Consider the following 16,494-nt stretch of genomic DNA (forward strand, 5'->3'; position numbering starts at 1 on the left):
CTTCATAATGAGGTCATTTAATTCCTCTGTTACAGAGCCAGTGGAGGATTGTTCCTTATCCCAGCAAGGTCTCTGATGCTTTGACAGTTTTAAAAAAAATTTCGGAGCAATGCAGCTTCCATTAGTTTAGAGGCTGTTCTACATTCTTAAAGGATTTCAGCACTAGGGCACTTTCAGAGTAATCTGTCACTTCCCTTTTTTCCTTATCCTTCAAATAATTCATGCTTCTGGGTTTTTTTAAACACTGCTATGTGTTGTTGAACTTGTGCATAGGAAGTCAGATTGCTGTCAAAGTATCTCCCTCTCCTTCATTAAGGTTTACTAGTGGTATTTAATGTGTTGGTATGTTTCATCCAGCATGTTCTCACTATGTGAAATGCCAACTCATTTGCATAACTCTTTTAAAAATTGCATAATAAACAATTATTTCATTTGCATAATACTTAAAACATAAAGCAATAAAGCAAACCAAGAAGTAAACACTTTAGCAGCTTAGCAGACATCTACCACTTCAAAGCATTGTGTTATTCCTTCCTTCTGTCTGTATCAGAGCCTGTATATATGCCTGGTGTTGCTGTGGTAGTTTTGTCAAACATATAGGGGGGAAGTCTCTCTTAAAATGTACGCTTCACAGTTAGCCTATTGTAAGTTATTTCTTCCAGCTGATCAGATATCATAGTAGGATATTATTTAAAGAATTTTTTGAGACTTTGTATTGCTCCTCTTTGGAGCACTTACTTGCTGGCTGTACAGGAAGAGAGGTTTCCTGGACATTTCACTTTGTGTTTCAAATAAAAGCAGGCCAAAAAAACATTGACCAGCACAGCTAGTGCACTAAACTACTACTCAGAACTGTCTTAAAGCATTCTAATTTTTTATAGTATTGCAAAACCAGCTAGTGTATCTCCATCCCATCTTTCCAAAAGTTAGAGATTAGAAAGTTAGAAGCTTTCTAAAATTGGCATAATCAGCCTCTGAAGACTGTAATACTTTTTTTTTTTTAAATATTATTAATAACATGTGGAAGCTAATGGCTTCTGTATAAACACTGCTTACACATGAGGTAACTATCTAAGAAAATAAAAGCTGCCATGCTACACGAGTTGTAGGACCTGTGCACACCACTACATTTAAAAGTAAAGAAACAACACTGCCATCCCCTAAAAAAAAAACCTAAATCTCACAAAATTTGAGTGTTGTTGGGATAGCAGAGGTGAATTCTGCTGAAACAATACAAATAAAAATAGCAGTTAAGTGAAGACAGCAAAAAACCCCAAAATATTACGTACAGAAAAGGAGGATGGCCTCAGGAATTTGAGCAGTTTATGGCCGACCTTCACTTAATGTACAGATGCACTTTTTTTTTATTTTATTTTTGCCAGCAGACATGAGCAAATGTAACTCACACTGTGAGGTGGCTGGAAGATGTAAGGCTGCAACTAAGCCTCTGCTGGGAGACCAGGGGGTTTCCAGACAAGTCTGGACATAGGCATATGTCTGCCATGCAGATCCTTGTGTAATGTGATACCAACTTTGCTGAGCTACTATAAAATGAAGAGGCTGCTGTCAGGATAAGGATCTAGATGTCTCTGCATTAGGCACTTAGAAATGTAGCTTAAGCACATAGGAGTTGGTAGACTAACATTGCATCCAGGCAAGAGGTTGTCCAAAAATGAGGTTCTGAGACAGCCTATTTGACACAAAGATGATCAGAATATTGCTGTTGTCAATACTTTTGGTTTAAATGATTAAAACCTCTTGTACTACTGGAAGAAGCTGACTATTAGGATTTGTGATTGCAGTAATCTGCTTCTAGAGGACTTTTCCTGTAACTGGGCAATTAGTTGTTTTACGGGGCTTTAGAGGGAGGTTCACCATTCTAAGAAGAGTGAAGTATGTTCTACTACTGTGCTTCCCCTGATTTTACTGTTAACAGCTTAAGAGGAATTTGGGGAACTTCATAGAATCATAGAATGCCAGGTTGGAAAGGACATCAAGGATCATCTGGTCCAACCTTTCTAGGTACTACTATACTTTATATGAGAGGGCTCAGCACCCTAACAACCTAAGACTTAAAACTGTCCAGTGTGGGGTCATCTACCACTTCCTTTGGGAGACTTTTCCAGTGTTTGATTTTCCTCATGATGAAAAATTTTCCTCTTGTGTCCAGTTGGAATCTCCCCAGGAGAAACTTGTGACCATGATCCTTTGTCTTTTCCATGTGACTCCTTGTAAACAGGGAGTCTCCATCTTCTTAGCAGCCACCCTGTAAGTACTGGAACATGGTCATAAGGTCTGCCTGAAGCCTTCTCTTCTCAAGGCTGAACAAACCCAGTTTTCTCAGCCTCTCCTCATATGGCAGGTCCTCCAGTCCTCTGATCATCCTTGTGGCCCTTCTCTGGACCCTCTCCAGCCCGTCTCCATCCTTTTTGTAGAGCAGGACCAAAACTGAATGCAATACCCCAGATGTGGTCTGACCAGCACCAAGTAGAGCAGGATGATGACTTCTTGATCTCTGCTGGTGATGCCCTGGTTGATGCATCCTGTTGGCTTTCTTTGCTGCTGCAGCACACTGGTCACTCATGTTGAGCGTGTTATCCACCAAGACTCCCAGGTCTCTTTCCACAGGGCTGCTCTCCAGCCAGGTGCATCCCAGTCTCAACTGCACTCCTAGGTTATGTGTTCCCAGGTTCAAGACCTTACACTTCTCCCCATTGAACTTCATAAGGTTCCTTCTAGCCCACTCCTCCAGTCTATTTAGCTCATCCTGGGGTTGGCTCTCCCTTCTGGAGTGTCAACCTCTCCACTCATGTTGGTGTCATCAGCAAACTTCATCAGAGTGCTCTTGATCCCAACATCCAGGTCACTTATGAAGATGTTAAAGGGCATTGGGCTCAATATCAATCCCTGGGGGACCCCACTTGTGACCAGTTGCCAGTTTGAGGAGGAACCATTGACTATCACCCTCTGGGTATGGTCCATCAGCCAATTCCCCACCCACTGCACAGACCACTTACCAAGACTGTAACAAGTCAGTTTCTCTAGGAGGAGGCTGTGGGAGACCATATCAAAAGCCTTGGAGAAGTCCAGGTAGATGATGTTCACTGCTAACCCTGCATCAGCTTTGCAACGACATCAGCCAGCTCTCTCAGAACGCTAGGGTGAGTGTCATCTGGACCCATCAGTTTGTACAGGTCAAGCTCCTGTAATTGTTGACATACCAACTCTTCCTTCACTGACAGCAAGTTGGTGTCTGTGTCAACATGGATTTTTTTTCCTATGGCCTGGGACCCAACAGCACTGGTAAAGACAGAGGTGAGAAAGGTCTTGGGGACCTCTGCCTTTTCAGCATTGTTGGTGTCAGTTGCCCTTCTCTGGACTCACTCTAATGGCTCCATGTCATTCCTGTGTTGGGGGCTCCAGAATTTGATACTCAAGGTAAGGTCTCACGAGAGTGGAGTAGAGAGGGGGAGAATCACCTCCCTCAACCTACTGGCCACACTTTCTTTATTGCAGCCCAGGATACAGTTGGCTTTCTGGGCTTCAGACAGTGTCTAAATTTGACTGCAGCCTGGGGACAGCTGTGTTCTAGACATGGCATGCTGTGTATTTTTCATCCAATGCTCTTAGAGTACTTAAAAACATTTCAAGTTTAATGCCAGAAGACAGTTCTGGCACTAAATAACTGTTTTAACTTTTTTACTAGGAAAATAACCACAGGTTAGTTTACACTGCTGACAGTATCACAAAAGGCCAATGACTTACTTGTAAATGGAGCCCAAGATTTTGGTGCCCTAAATTTTTATTTTGTCTCCATTATAATTCTTTCTTTGCTCATTGTCTCTCTAACCTCTGACTCTTTTGTAAGTGTTTTGTAGGGCATATTTCTTGTTTTGTACAGAATTCAGGCAGCTGGAGTCCATGGATAGTTAGGCATTACTTACAGACTTGGAAACATTTCCTAAGCAAATTATCTCTTCATTCCCAAGGCCCACTTTCCTGGAACATTTTTCTACTAGGTCAAGATAAATGCATTGAGAACTGGACTTCATGTAACCATCTTCTGCTGGTTTGATTGATGCAGTTGAATTGACAACTCTGATTTGGCTGGAAGGAGTGCCGTGGGAGTAGGGCAACTTGCCATCAGCCATAAATGTGGTCATGAAAGTCTAGCAGGGTGAGCAGAATGAAAGGACATGAGGAATCGCATAAAATGGAAAAGAAAACCAAAAGAGGCCAATTTGATGTTTTATTAACTTGCTCTCCAACCAGTTACTTCTCAGTACATATTTAGAAGTTCCCTGGAGTGATAGTCTCCTTTTCAAGTTTTCTTCATTTTAAATGAGCCTTCATTCTATATACAAAGTCTTTAAAATGGCCATGTGTTTTGGTCCATGGAGTTAATTCACCATCACTTTTCCCTTCTTCAAGCATGTTATCTTCTATCCCCAAGTGCCATGAGACTGCAGTTTGGTCTGCAAAAATAGCTTTGTGCAAACATAACATTTTCCAGAAACAGTAAAAAGATCTGTCTGTGGCTTTTTAGAAGTTGGTTGACTCAATTTCTGAATCCTTAGCATGGTTTGTACACCATGTACAAATCAGTCTGGTCTTCAGAGTGTAGTTACAATAAGTAGAAGGGATAGAGTACTTTTCCTAAGAGGAGAGGGGCTGGACACAAGCTCACTAGCTGCAGTTATTTGAAATGTATGTAACCTAACTAATGGAAGGTGATAGAATAATGCCTTTTTCATTCCCCCCTCTCCCCTTTTTCATTCCCCCCTCTCCCCTTTTTCATTCCCCCCTCTCCCCTTTTTCATTCCCCCCTCTCCCCTTTTTCATTCCCCCCTCTCCCCTTTTTCATTCCCCCCTCTCCCCTTTTTCATTCCCCCCTCTCCCCTTTTTCATTCCCCCCTCTCCCCTTTTTCATTCCCCCCTCTCCCCTTTTTCATTCCCCCCTCTCCCCTTTTTCATTCCCCCCTCTCCCCTTTTTCATTCCCCCCTCTCCCCTTTTTCATTCCCCCCCTCTCCCCTTTTTCATTCCCCCCCTCTCCCCTTTTTCATTCCCCCCTCTCCCCTTTTTCATTCCCCCCTCTCCCCTTTTTCATTCCCCCCTCTCCCCTTTTTCATTCCCCCCTCTCCCCTTTTTCATTCCCCCCTCTCCCCTTTTTCTTTAAGAAATGTATGTTGGAAGGCAAGTTTATCTGTTTTGGAAGACAAGTTTTTCAACATGGGGCTTGAGGCTTAAACCAGTACCTGTTTTAGCCAAAAGAACTCCTGTTGAGAACAATGGAGGATAGTAAATATCTTCAGCAAGGGGAACGTGAAGTTGACTTCTTTAGTGTTAATACAGCTATATGTAGCACAGAAGCTAATGAAATTATCAGAACTTTCTGTAAGGTGTGCTTGGGACCTCTGTAAATAGCAAGATTGTTTTCCTCTGAAATGGTTTTCAGTTTGTACTTCTTTTAAAAGTTTTTATTTCTTTTACTGAAGATATAATCATAGCATGTTGATTGACACTCTTTTATTCAGCTACATGGGTGTGTTTTCTAAAATTTTTTTGTTTTAATCATGTGAATCTATAAATATAAAAAATTACTGTATGACAGTTTCTTGTTTCAGTATTTAGAGATTGAAAAAGTTGATGACCAAGTAGAAAAGTTGTGTGGTTTCTGTTTTGAGTTGTACCATTAGCACAAAAGCATTCCAGTTCAGCTATGTTCATGCCTTTTGACAAAAAATTATATAACCCACTGGTCAGATGTGTTATTTCAGATCCCTCTTGAAGCTTGATTTACAGAAATATGAGTTAGTATAGATCTTGGTGTAGGGAAGACTATACTAGGTCCAGCTGTGATGTAGTAACTCAGGTGAGTAGCCTTGAAGATTTGCCTCCTTTAGATTCCTGCCCATCAGACTAGAGTCAACTGTGACAGAAATGATTTGCTGATTTAAGAAATAAATTAAAAAAAAAAAAAAAAGAATATAACTGTTTGAAAAGTCAACCTCTTTATTTGTCTCTGCTTCAACTTCACAAACTGTGAGTCATGTCGTGCCTTAGGCACTATGGTTTCACTGGTGATTTCAGTAAGTATGAATGTTGTTCTTAATCACATACTTGTTATATTAGGTCAAAAACCTTCGTTGTTTATTTAGATAGTTTAACCACAGCTAGCCTCCAAGTCCTAATTTGCAGGAAGGATGCTTTTCATCAAACTTGCAGCTTTTCATAGAGGCATTGCTCATAAAATTGGAATTCTGCAGCCAACGCAGCCCTTAAGATATTGCAAAACAGAGCTGAAGTGCATTGTCAAATATAATATGACTTTGATTATGAATGAAAGCAATATGAAGACTTAATTATTTATTTCAGTGTGTGCTTGTTTTTTCCCCTAGGTGGCATTGGCAGGGTCGTCAATGGTGCTTTTATGGTTTTGAAAGGTCATCGGTCGATTGTAAACCAAGTCCGGTTTAATCCTCACACTTACATGATTTGTTCTTCTGGTGTTGAAAAGATTATAAAGGTAAGATTAATGACAAGAAAGTGTATTCCTTCCATATTTCAGGAAGAAATGCTTTGTTCTGCTCAGCATCATTCTTTCCTGCTCTCATCCTGTCTTCTCCATAGAATCATAGAATCTTACTCTTCTCTGAAGTGGTATGTCTCATTTGCTGACTAAACTGATGCAGATTTTTAACCAGACATTTCAACTTTAAATTCTGATTAAATTTTCAAGGTTTTAGAGATAAGATCTAAATTTCCTGGATTTGTAACTTGAAAAGGGAATTTATTTTTTTCCAGTTTCAGTCCATACATAACTGAAGTGTCTTGCAAACAGTCCTTCTCATGAGAGTTTGGTCACAGCTATAAGGTGATCACCTAAGACTTTTGATACTTTGGGAGAAAATTTAGTAGAAATCTCTCCGAAGAGTATTGTTGAGTCCTAGCCTAGCCTGACCTAGCTGTATTTGACCCAGATACTGCCTCAGGAGCCCTTCTGTAATTTTTGTACACAATTCTGCATTGAATCATTTCAACATACGTTTCCATGGCTTTCAGAGGATACAGGACTCTTAATACCTTCCATGATATGTTTTTTTCTGTATCTTCTAACAGCATGCAGTATTTTTAGAAAATTTGTGCCTTTTCATGTGGAATGTAGAGAGATAACAAACTTTAGGTTGTGAAACTTTCTCTCCTTAAGGAAAAACAGCCAATATTGTGGGAGCAGAGCAGAAACTTTTTTGCAATATCTAACAGCAGAGATTGAGAGTGGGAAGGTGGAGGATTATGCTACACTAATTCACTTTGCATTCTGCTGCCATACAAGTTTGCTATTGTTTAGATCTACCAAAAAGATTAAAGAATATAGAAAAATTTAATTTTTAAGTAGGATGATGAGAACTGATGCTGCTTCTAACTATATGTTGAATGACTTCATAGAAGTCTTACCAGCGTGTGGCTATAAATGAGGTTGTTTGAGTATTAGTAAAGGCTTTAGTCAGCTACAAGTTGACTGAATGAACTTGTCAGTCAAAGGAATGTTTTAACAGTCTGCAACTTATGGACCAGAACTGGCCCAAAACCCTGGGACCATGGCCCAGTGCCCAGCTGCATCATTACTTGCATTACAGCTACTGTCAGCATTTGGGTTCTGATTGTAGTTCAGCTTTCCTTCTCTCCTGTCTTCTGCTGGTATCTTAGTTTGCTTTTCTACTTTTCTCTTTATCTATGTCCCTCTGATAGGTTTGATCACAAATCTGTCAAACACAGGCATTGAGCAAAAGTGCATTGAACAGTCTTAGCAGATCACCAATTTTTCAATTTCCAAGCAGTCAAACTGCCAGTGTTTAACAAAGGTTTTGCCAGAGGCGGTTTTTTTTGCTTTGGAAACTTGATTCACACAGCCTGAAATCTCCCTTTTGGATTTTAGATCTGCTGACCCTTCACCCTATGAATCCTTCCTGCATGAGTGTGCTTAGACTGTTGGATTAGCATTGGTATAAACATCCCCTGTGTTGCTTTTGTGTACTTTTGATAGGGTTTTGGCAGGAGGGAATTTTGCCTAGTGATTAAAAGGTTGGTTTGATTAAAGACCCAGTCACAGGTTGTGTAACTCTTTGAAAGACACCTCTGCTTGAATGCTTCCTTAGAAGAGAATGCCTGTTGTGTCGCAGTATGTGCAGTGGAACTTGTGTAGCCCCTCTGAGGGAACTGAATTCCCCAGCCTTGTGAGCTACAAACAAATTAGGGGAAAGGTGTTTAATATATCAAGTTTATGAGTGGGCCGGAACTTCTTACCCATTTGTTGTATGTCATTTTGTCTAACCTTGCAGTGTGCCTTGTTTGGGAATGAGGTTGCTCTAAGGCCCGTATCTTGTCTTATCTGCATGACTTCACACTTTAAATGTACCACCTTAGTGAACAGCAGTTTGCAGGTGACCACACAAATGTGGTTTCTTCTTCATCCCAGCTACTTCTGCAGATAGGCTGGAGGCTAGTAACTGCCGCTAACTAAGTGTAAAACACTTAGCTTAGCGCTTGCTATTTTAATGCTGATTGTAAATGAGATACTAACTCATCTCAAGCCTAGTCCTGCTGAAATTATTAGTATCTGCAAGAATGGTTTTGACCTTTGTGGTTATGGGTTTTTTTGCTTTAGTTATATTTTGTTGTAAAGCATCTGCAAGAATGTAATTCAGTAGCTCCATTAGTTTGATTTCTGCTAGGATTGAGAATACAGTGGGGAAGATGTGGTGGGAGGTGTCAACATTCACATGAGGAGGTTTCAGAAAGCTAAAACAAAGACTCAACAAGCTCATTAATAAAGAATAGTAGAAGCCTTGACTCCAGATATTTTGTGCTAGATACATCAACGCAACCTGTTAATTGTTCTCCACTTCAGAAATCTGAATCTCAGTGAAATTGTGTAGAAGAGCAAAGCTGTGAACTAAAATTTGCAGCAAGAATTGGCCATGAGGGCTAAAGCAATATAAAACAGAAAAATACCATTTTTTCCTCAGTTAGCAGTGAGACTTTGGGATATGCTGGCAGGAAAATTAATTGCATTGCAGGAGGATAAATGAGAAATTCCCTCTGATGTGCAGGGCTCAGAGAAGGGCCATGGAGAATTGTGCAGTTAGAAGACAGTTCCAGAAGAGATGAATTAGATAAAGTGCATTAGGATTTTCAGAAAGAAATACTGTTTTGTAACTTTTTTTGAGCACAACTGTTGTAAGGTCCATGTGTGTAAAAATCATCAGTATATCAAAGATAGCAAGGTCTATTTGCCCATGTTGCTATGGTGACAGATTACTGTCATTGTGGCTAGCTGCCTCTGCCTAATCAGATAATCTAACAGAGCTGGCTTTGATTATTCTCACACTAAGGACAACTACTTTTTTGTTTTAAAATCTGAAGGTTTGTCACCATGGAATACAAGCAATTCAGAGATGCTCTCTGAAGCATCTCTGCTTAAGTAGAGATCCGTTTTTGTACCTTTTTTTCTGTTATTGTTCCTATTTTTACATTAGTACTATGGGCATTGGTGAGTAATATTCGACTCCTTAATCCTCTGACAGAGAGAGAACTTCTTGATATATTATTGCTTCAGTGGGATGATTTGCCAACTTATTTTCTCCAATTTGCTCATTATTCCTTGACATGGCATCAGTAAGAGGATGAGAAAAAGTCAGGGGCTTTCCATTTACAAAGAAGTCCATTTCAGGTGCCACAGAAGAGCGCTGGACTAATTGCTGCCAGTTTAAAGACTTCCTGGTTCTGCCAATAATAGATTCTCATTTCTTTCTGGAACTCCAACAGGCTCTCACACTCCCTCATGGCAAAATGTATGAAAAAAGTAGGGTTATCAGTCTCCATAGATACTTGATCCTGTACAAACAGGTATTAATCTATTGTTTACTCCTTCTCTCTGAACAAATCTGTTTGGGAAAGGAAAAGCCTTATATTGACTCTTTATAGCTTTTTTTTCAATATTTAACACTGCTGTATTTTCTCTGGTGCTTGCAGAGTGAGAAGAAAGATCTGGTAGCGCTGACAAGGATGTGGATGTTCTCTGTGTACATTTCATGTACCTTTTTAGATGACTTTTCATTATAAAACGGACCTTTCCTGGAGGGGCTTCAGAGCAGACTAACTCTCCTCCATTTGTATTGGTTCATACAGCATCTATGGGTTTCTAATTTTCTTGCTTAAAAACAAAATTTTTAAAAAGGAAAAAAAAAAGTTTTATAAAACTTAGTGATCAGTCTAACCCTGCTAAAGCTATTTGACAAAGGGACATGCCAGCCTGCTAGTCCAGGCCTACAGTATGAAACATTTAGAAGAAGGTACGTACTTTTTACATACAAAGACAGCTGATCTATTTGCTGAAATGCTCAGTAGTGGGACAAAGAGGGAAAATGATCTGGTAAGTTGTGAAAGAAGGTACTGAACATATGCTAGTTAAATAATCAAAAAGGCAGCAACTCAAAAGTGTCCTTTAAGCAAGTAGAGTTCTGCTTTTCTATTAAAATCTTGATGTATCCCCCAAATCAACAGTCTCTCTTGTGCATCCACTGAGAGAAGACTCCCACCTTGTCTTTAGGAAGTGGAGCACAGGAAATAATGAGAGAATGAGGAGAGACTTTTTCTGTTCCATTGAATTATTCAAAAAGGTTAAGAATGGTTGACGGACTTCTATACATAGTGGGCTTCAGCTGGGTTTTGTCATCTTTATTGAAACCTGATGCTTGTTCCTTGAGCTGTATGTCTTACAAGTGCAGTGCTTGAACCAAACAGTGGAGACTGTCTTCAGCCTGGTTTCAAGTATGATATTAATTAACTTGAAGAGAATTTGCTTAAGTACTGCAAATAATGACATAGCACTTCAGTGCAGATAGCAAATACAACTTGAGTACTGAGGCACGTTCCTAGGAACAGGCTAATGTAATGCAATGTTAAATTCCTTTGCCGTTGCTCTGAAAGGCAGCTTGATGATTGCCCTACAGAGAAAGGTGTATCTGCAGCCCACTTTAATTTTGAAATAGTGTCTCTTTTGTCTACAAAGTGGAAGCTCTGTTAACCGTAAATTACAGAGAATGCAAAGTAAAGGCATTAAAGTTTGGGAGAATTCCAGAATAAAGGTTACCTGTGCATTTTATATTTGGGTGTGCTGAACAAGTGATAGTAATTATTTTTTTTTGTTCACTTTCAATGATGATTTTTTTTGGTTTATTTCCAATATTTATGTGGGGGGAGAAGACAGGCCATTCTCCTGTGTAAGGTCTTAGTGTACACTGCTGAAAATCTCTGTGAATTCAGAATTACTGGCATTCTCGTGGGCTTTTTTTTATAGTGCTTGTCATGATAGTATCAGATTATGTTGTGTATGTTAACTGTGCATCTGTGAGATGAGTGCTGATTATCCCATTTACACAGGCAAAACACTCTTTTTGTTAGCAGTTCTGTCTACTTGGAACTAAACTGGAGTAATTTCTATTGGGAAAAGAGTTAGATGTTTTTGCCAAAGTCTGTCCCAAAAGGCCAACTTGGCATTGACAGCTGGCATAGAATTTTTTTCCCTGAGCTTGTTAGCGTGGTAAAACCAAAGCATGATTGAAATCAGGTGCTTTATAAGCAGAAGGTTAAGGCAGTGTTGTGGGCAGGCTACAGACTGGCTCTGCTTACAGTAAGTGGTGTGCATCACGTTAACTGTCCATCTAGACAGTGAGAATGGTTGTCCAATGAGTGCCTTAAGCAAAGTGCCCCTGGGTCTGGGAGTAAAACTGAGAAAGGGGAGAGGAGATACAGCTATTATGTTTGCTGTGGCTTACCAGCTTCTTAGGGATGTTGGTGGATCATCTTTGGGTTTGGTGGTTTTTTTGGGTGTGTTTGTTTGATTTAAACCTTTTCCTCTCCATACAAGGAAAACTGAGGGAAAGCTAGAGCTAGATGGACAACACAGTCAAGGCTGTTGCTATCAGTTAAATCCTTACACTTTGCAGTGTTACTACCTCTCTCCACTTCAAAAGCAGCTTTCAGTAAAACTCTTCTCCTTCACCTTTTCCCAGTAACTAAAATTGCTGCAGTGTTTTGAGAGGGTACTGCATGCTTTCCTTCCTTCACGACTGTTCCCTAAAGGGAGTAGCACAAGCCTGCTTCTCACCTCCATGCGTTCAGCTCCCTGCCTGCTGATCAGATGTGACTGACTGCAGCTGGATGAAATGTTACTCTACATCACTGGCACAAGCAACTCTAGTTTCCTGGGAAACAAGTGCCTTCATTAGGGCTAAGACTGTATTGTAGGCAACAAACTATTCTTACCGTTAGTGAGTAAGCATCTCCTATTACATAAAAATAGAGCCCTGCAATTTGGGAAATTTATTACACAGTGAAATACTGAAGCGATGGATAATCTGCAGTGTGAGAGCTTTAAAATTCTGGATGGGTGAAGTCAGATGCAGGAAAAACACGTTAGTAAAGGGGAATAAAATCCCCCCACATTGCTGGAATACCTGTAAGTATGGGTCTGAGTGGTAAAAATTAATAAAGTCTGCAACTTGAAATTGTTCTGGGTACTTGTGCTACTGTTCTATTTAAAATGCTTTTAATAGTCTGTTAATTCAAAGACATATATGTATTATTTTTATTTTCTGTTACAGATCTGGAGTCCCTACAAACAGCCGGACTGCACCGGGGATCTGGATGGTAGGATTGAGGATGATTCACGTTGCCTCTACACTCATGAAGAGTACATCAGTCTTGTGTTGAACAGTGGTAGTGGTTTGTCCCATGATTATGCCAACCAGTCAGTCCAGGAAGATCCACGGATGATGGCCTTTTTTGACTCCCTGGTGCGCCGAGAGATTGAGGGCTGGAGCTCTGACTCGGACAGTGACCTCAGTGAGAGCACCATCCTGCAGCTTCATGCAGGAGTAAGTGAACGTTCAGCTTACAGTGAGTCAGAGTCCTCTGCCTCTTTGCATCACTCCCCACCACATGCCGCTGAAGAGTCTGATGAAACTACCTATAACTTAAGGGCCTTAAGATCAACTGAATCCCCCTCAGCCAGAGAAGACGTGGCTTCCCGCCAGCAGAGGCTCTCTGCACTGAGAAAGTATCAGGATAAACGTCTCCTGGCCCTTTCCAATGAATCTGATTCTGATGACAATACCTGTGAGGCAGAACTAGACACAGACCTTTTCCCACGGCCACGGTCCCCAAGTCCTGAGGAGAATGAATCCAGCAGTTCCAGCAGCAGCAGCAGCACAGAAGATGAAGAGGAGCTGAATGAACGACGCACATCTATGAGGCAACGCAACGCGCTGAGGCGCCGGCAGAAGGTGCAAAAGGAGGAAAGGACTAGTACTAACACAGAGAATGTGACCCCCTACATAGGTGAGGATATCTATGATTACCCCCAGATCAAAGTAGATGATCTGTCATCTTCTCCAGCTTCTTCACCAGATAGGAGTTCAGCCAACAAAGAAGTTCTCAAAGAAAGGACCTCTCCTTGTTCAGACAGTGAATCAGTTGAAAGAAAGATTTACAAAGCGTACAAATGGCTTCATTATTCTTACATATCATATTCAGCTAATAAAGATGGTGAGTCCTCCAGAGGAGATGGGGAGAATGATGAAGGGAAACCAGGAACTAGTGGAAGGCACAGTACATCACACTCACTAAATAAGGAGGATGCTAGAAACTTGAGTTCATTGGTGCCTCAAGGTTCCCCAGCTCTTCCTACTGAAAACCACAGCAAGGAAACTTTAAAAGAATGTAGCTTGATGGAAAATTCTAGTAATGGTCAAGCTCATGACTGTGACAATCAGCGACGGATGGAAGGTCAAGAAAACACACCTGAAGACACTATCAGTGGAGGTATAGAACATTCTTTTGAGACTAAAAAGCTCAATGGAAAAGCTAACTGCAAAGGGCTAAATAGTTGTACTGAAGAACCATGCATTCAGACTGCAGGACTTGTGGAACAGAAAAATAGTCAAGCATCAAGCCATCACTCGTTGGTCCCTCCATTCTCTGCTGTTGCCATCTGTAGCATGTCAGGTCACTGCTCCAGAAACCAGACTGATGACAGTGAGGAGAGGAGCCTCGACACCTCCTGTGTCAACCACAATAACGGCCACTTGCACCTTCGCCCTTCATGCTTCAACAACGGACAGAGTTTTGGAGAGCACGAGACTGTGACACAAGGACTACAGGTGCACTCAAATGCTGATAATGGCAACCTTGTACAGATGGGTGTGACCTTGCACAAAGACTGCTGCCTATCTGAAATGGACTCCAACAGCTACAATGTGGGCAGAAGAGAGGATAATGCTGACTTGCATCCTGCAGGCAGTGAGAGCACTCAATCTCTCGGAGGACTGAAAAGACACAGAGTGGAGTTGGAAGATGCAGATTCAGAGAGTTCATCCTTAGAAAAGAAGTTAAAAACATGATAAATGCAAATGTCTGTCATAGTGTGCACTCTCAAAAAAAAAAAAGGTAAAAGAAAGTATTAAAGGCACATAGAGCTTGGGTCTGAAACGTTGCGTTTGATTCTCCATTCCATTCTTCAGTGGGTCTGTTTTAGATTGCCAGTGGTTCATGCTGTATAAAAGTCCAACTTACTCCTTAATGAGACTGAGTCTAGTGTACCCATACAAGGTTCTGTTTCAAGTAAATCCTTATTAAGACGGTTGACTGAATTATTCTTGTGTGAACATGTGTCGTTTGTTCAGCCAGCCAATCAGGATAACTGCTTTAAATTTTAATTGTTCTTCTAAGAAGGAATTTTTCCATACTGACACTTGTTACACATTACAGGCTGAAGAATGACTGAATGAGATCACACTGGTGGTAGCTTGGCATGTGTTTCTTGTTCAGAAAAACAGGAACGAAACCTTTCTGGGCCCTTTATTCTGCTTCAGAAACTAAAGAAATTCAACCATTAGGAAGGATATTTTCAGAACTGAATGGTATCTTTAGAGATTACGCTTCATAAAGCACTTGCTTCCGATACAGTTCATTGATGTTATTTTCATACCAACAGAAAAGCTATAGAAAGTGACCCTCTTTCCAAAATCAACTTTAGACCGTTCCCATGGTGACATTCAATTTTGTGGGGATTTTTTTTTTTAGAGAAAAGAACTGAATAACACAATGTCATCACTATGCTAAACTGTGATTGTTTGGCAACAGGAAGGTGTTGTGCTGTAGGCTTCACTCTAACCAAGAGCTATTAAAAGTCAGGTATTTAAACATGCCTTTCTGTGGGCCTAACACATAGAGAGTATTTATTTATTTGTTATTATTATTATTAATTAAGAATATGGCTCTGAGTGTTGGGACATATTTTGGCTGTGCCCTCTGCTTCCCCTGTGAGCCTACTTTTGGGAGGCAGTAGGCCAGAGAGAAAATACTGGATGCATGGATAATATTGGCAACTGATGCATGTTAACAGCAACATTTGCTAAAATCTGAAAACTGCTTTTTTTAGCAGTTTTCTTAGCCCAGAGCTCAAAATAGATTGGTACTAGAGATAAGGGTTGGTTTTCCACTACTGTGTTGCAAATATTTAAAGCTGTTGATGAGTAGATGGATGCAATAGTGTGTGTATGGGAGAGCTTCAGAGAAACATCCCCACGTGTGAGTGTGCTGGGACTCTTGAGTCTGGCAATCAGAACCTGAGCAAGAGGGTAGTGCTGACTGCTGGCTGCCATCAGCTGGTGTCCTGGTCAGGTAGACAGAGTTCTTTCTGGCCTGAGCTCTTTTTTAATGGAGTATCTAGTGAGTCCTCTCGGTTCTGGCATGCTGGAGTTGGTGGAATTGCACTTGCTTCCTAAGCAACAAGGTAAGAGGAGTTGGTGTGTAAAGGGAAAAGAAACCACCCATAAAGGACACTAAGCCTATGTGTTTGTGCCTTGCATTGCTGACAACAGAATAAGAGGCTTCTTTTGACCCCAGTAACTGTCACAGGCTTTCAAGCCCACTGCTGAAGTAAGGTCTAGATTATTTTAAGGAACAGGAGATTTTTGCTCTCACTATGACTCTAGGAGTGTGCTGCTGTACAGCCCTGATCTCAGAGTAACTGTCTCATATGCAGAGCTACCTGGTACCTGGGGAAAGGAGCAAGACCCCATTAAAGCCTGATGACTCCAGAAGGGATGCTGGGAGGAAAGGGTATGGGAAGGAAGCTTGTAGAGCATGAGCTGAAAAATGTTCTTACAACTCCTGTGTGCCATAGGCTGTTTCCCCCTGCCTAGTCGGATTTGCTAAGTGAGAACTTGGAATAAGATACAATGTAGTAATTAAGAAGCATGCAAAACAGCAGAGAAAGGGAAGTTTTGAAACATGAGTGAAAGTGGCAATAAGGACAAGCCGATACATTGTTACATTATTGAAAAAGTTGTTCTGTATTGATTGTTTTTTAGATCACTGCAATCAAGATCACTATAGGGGTGTACTCCTTGGTTGTGTAAATGCTTTAT

General features: G+C 40.8%; 1 protein-coding gene across 5 annotated transcripts in view; it reads left to right on the forward strand.

Moving 5' to 3' along the window:
* DCAF5 (DDB1 and CUL4 associated factor 5) overlaps positions 1 to 14,715 on the forward strand; it is a 76,699-nt gene extending 61,984 nt beyond the window's left edge. For all 5 annotated transcript variants that reach the window (XM_051621598.1, XM_051621602.1, XM_051621601.1 and 2 more), the window contains exons 8-9: positions 6,400 to 6,527; positions 12,667 to 14,715. In XM_051621598.1, coding sequence (XP_051477558.1) covers positions 6,400 to 6,527; positions 12,667 to 14,463 — 1,925 coding nt within the window. In that variant the 3' untranslated portion in view covers positions 14,464 to 14,715. The remainder of the gene's footprint in view (positions 1 to 6,399; positions 6,528 to 12,666) is intronic.
* Positions 14,716 to 16,494: the final 1,779 nt, after the last annotated feature.

Source organism: Apus apus, chromosome 5, assembly GCF_020740795.1.
Source record: "Apus apus isolate bApuApu2 chromosome 5, bApuApu2.pri.cur, whole genome shotgun sequence".
In the NCBI taxonomy this organism is placed as follows: domain Eukaryota; kingdom Metazoa; phylum Chordata; class Aves; order Apodiformes; family Apodidae; genus Apus; species Apus apus.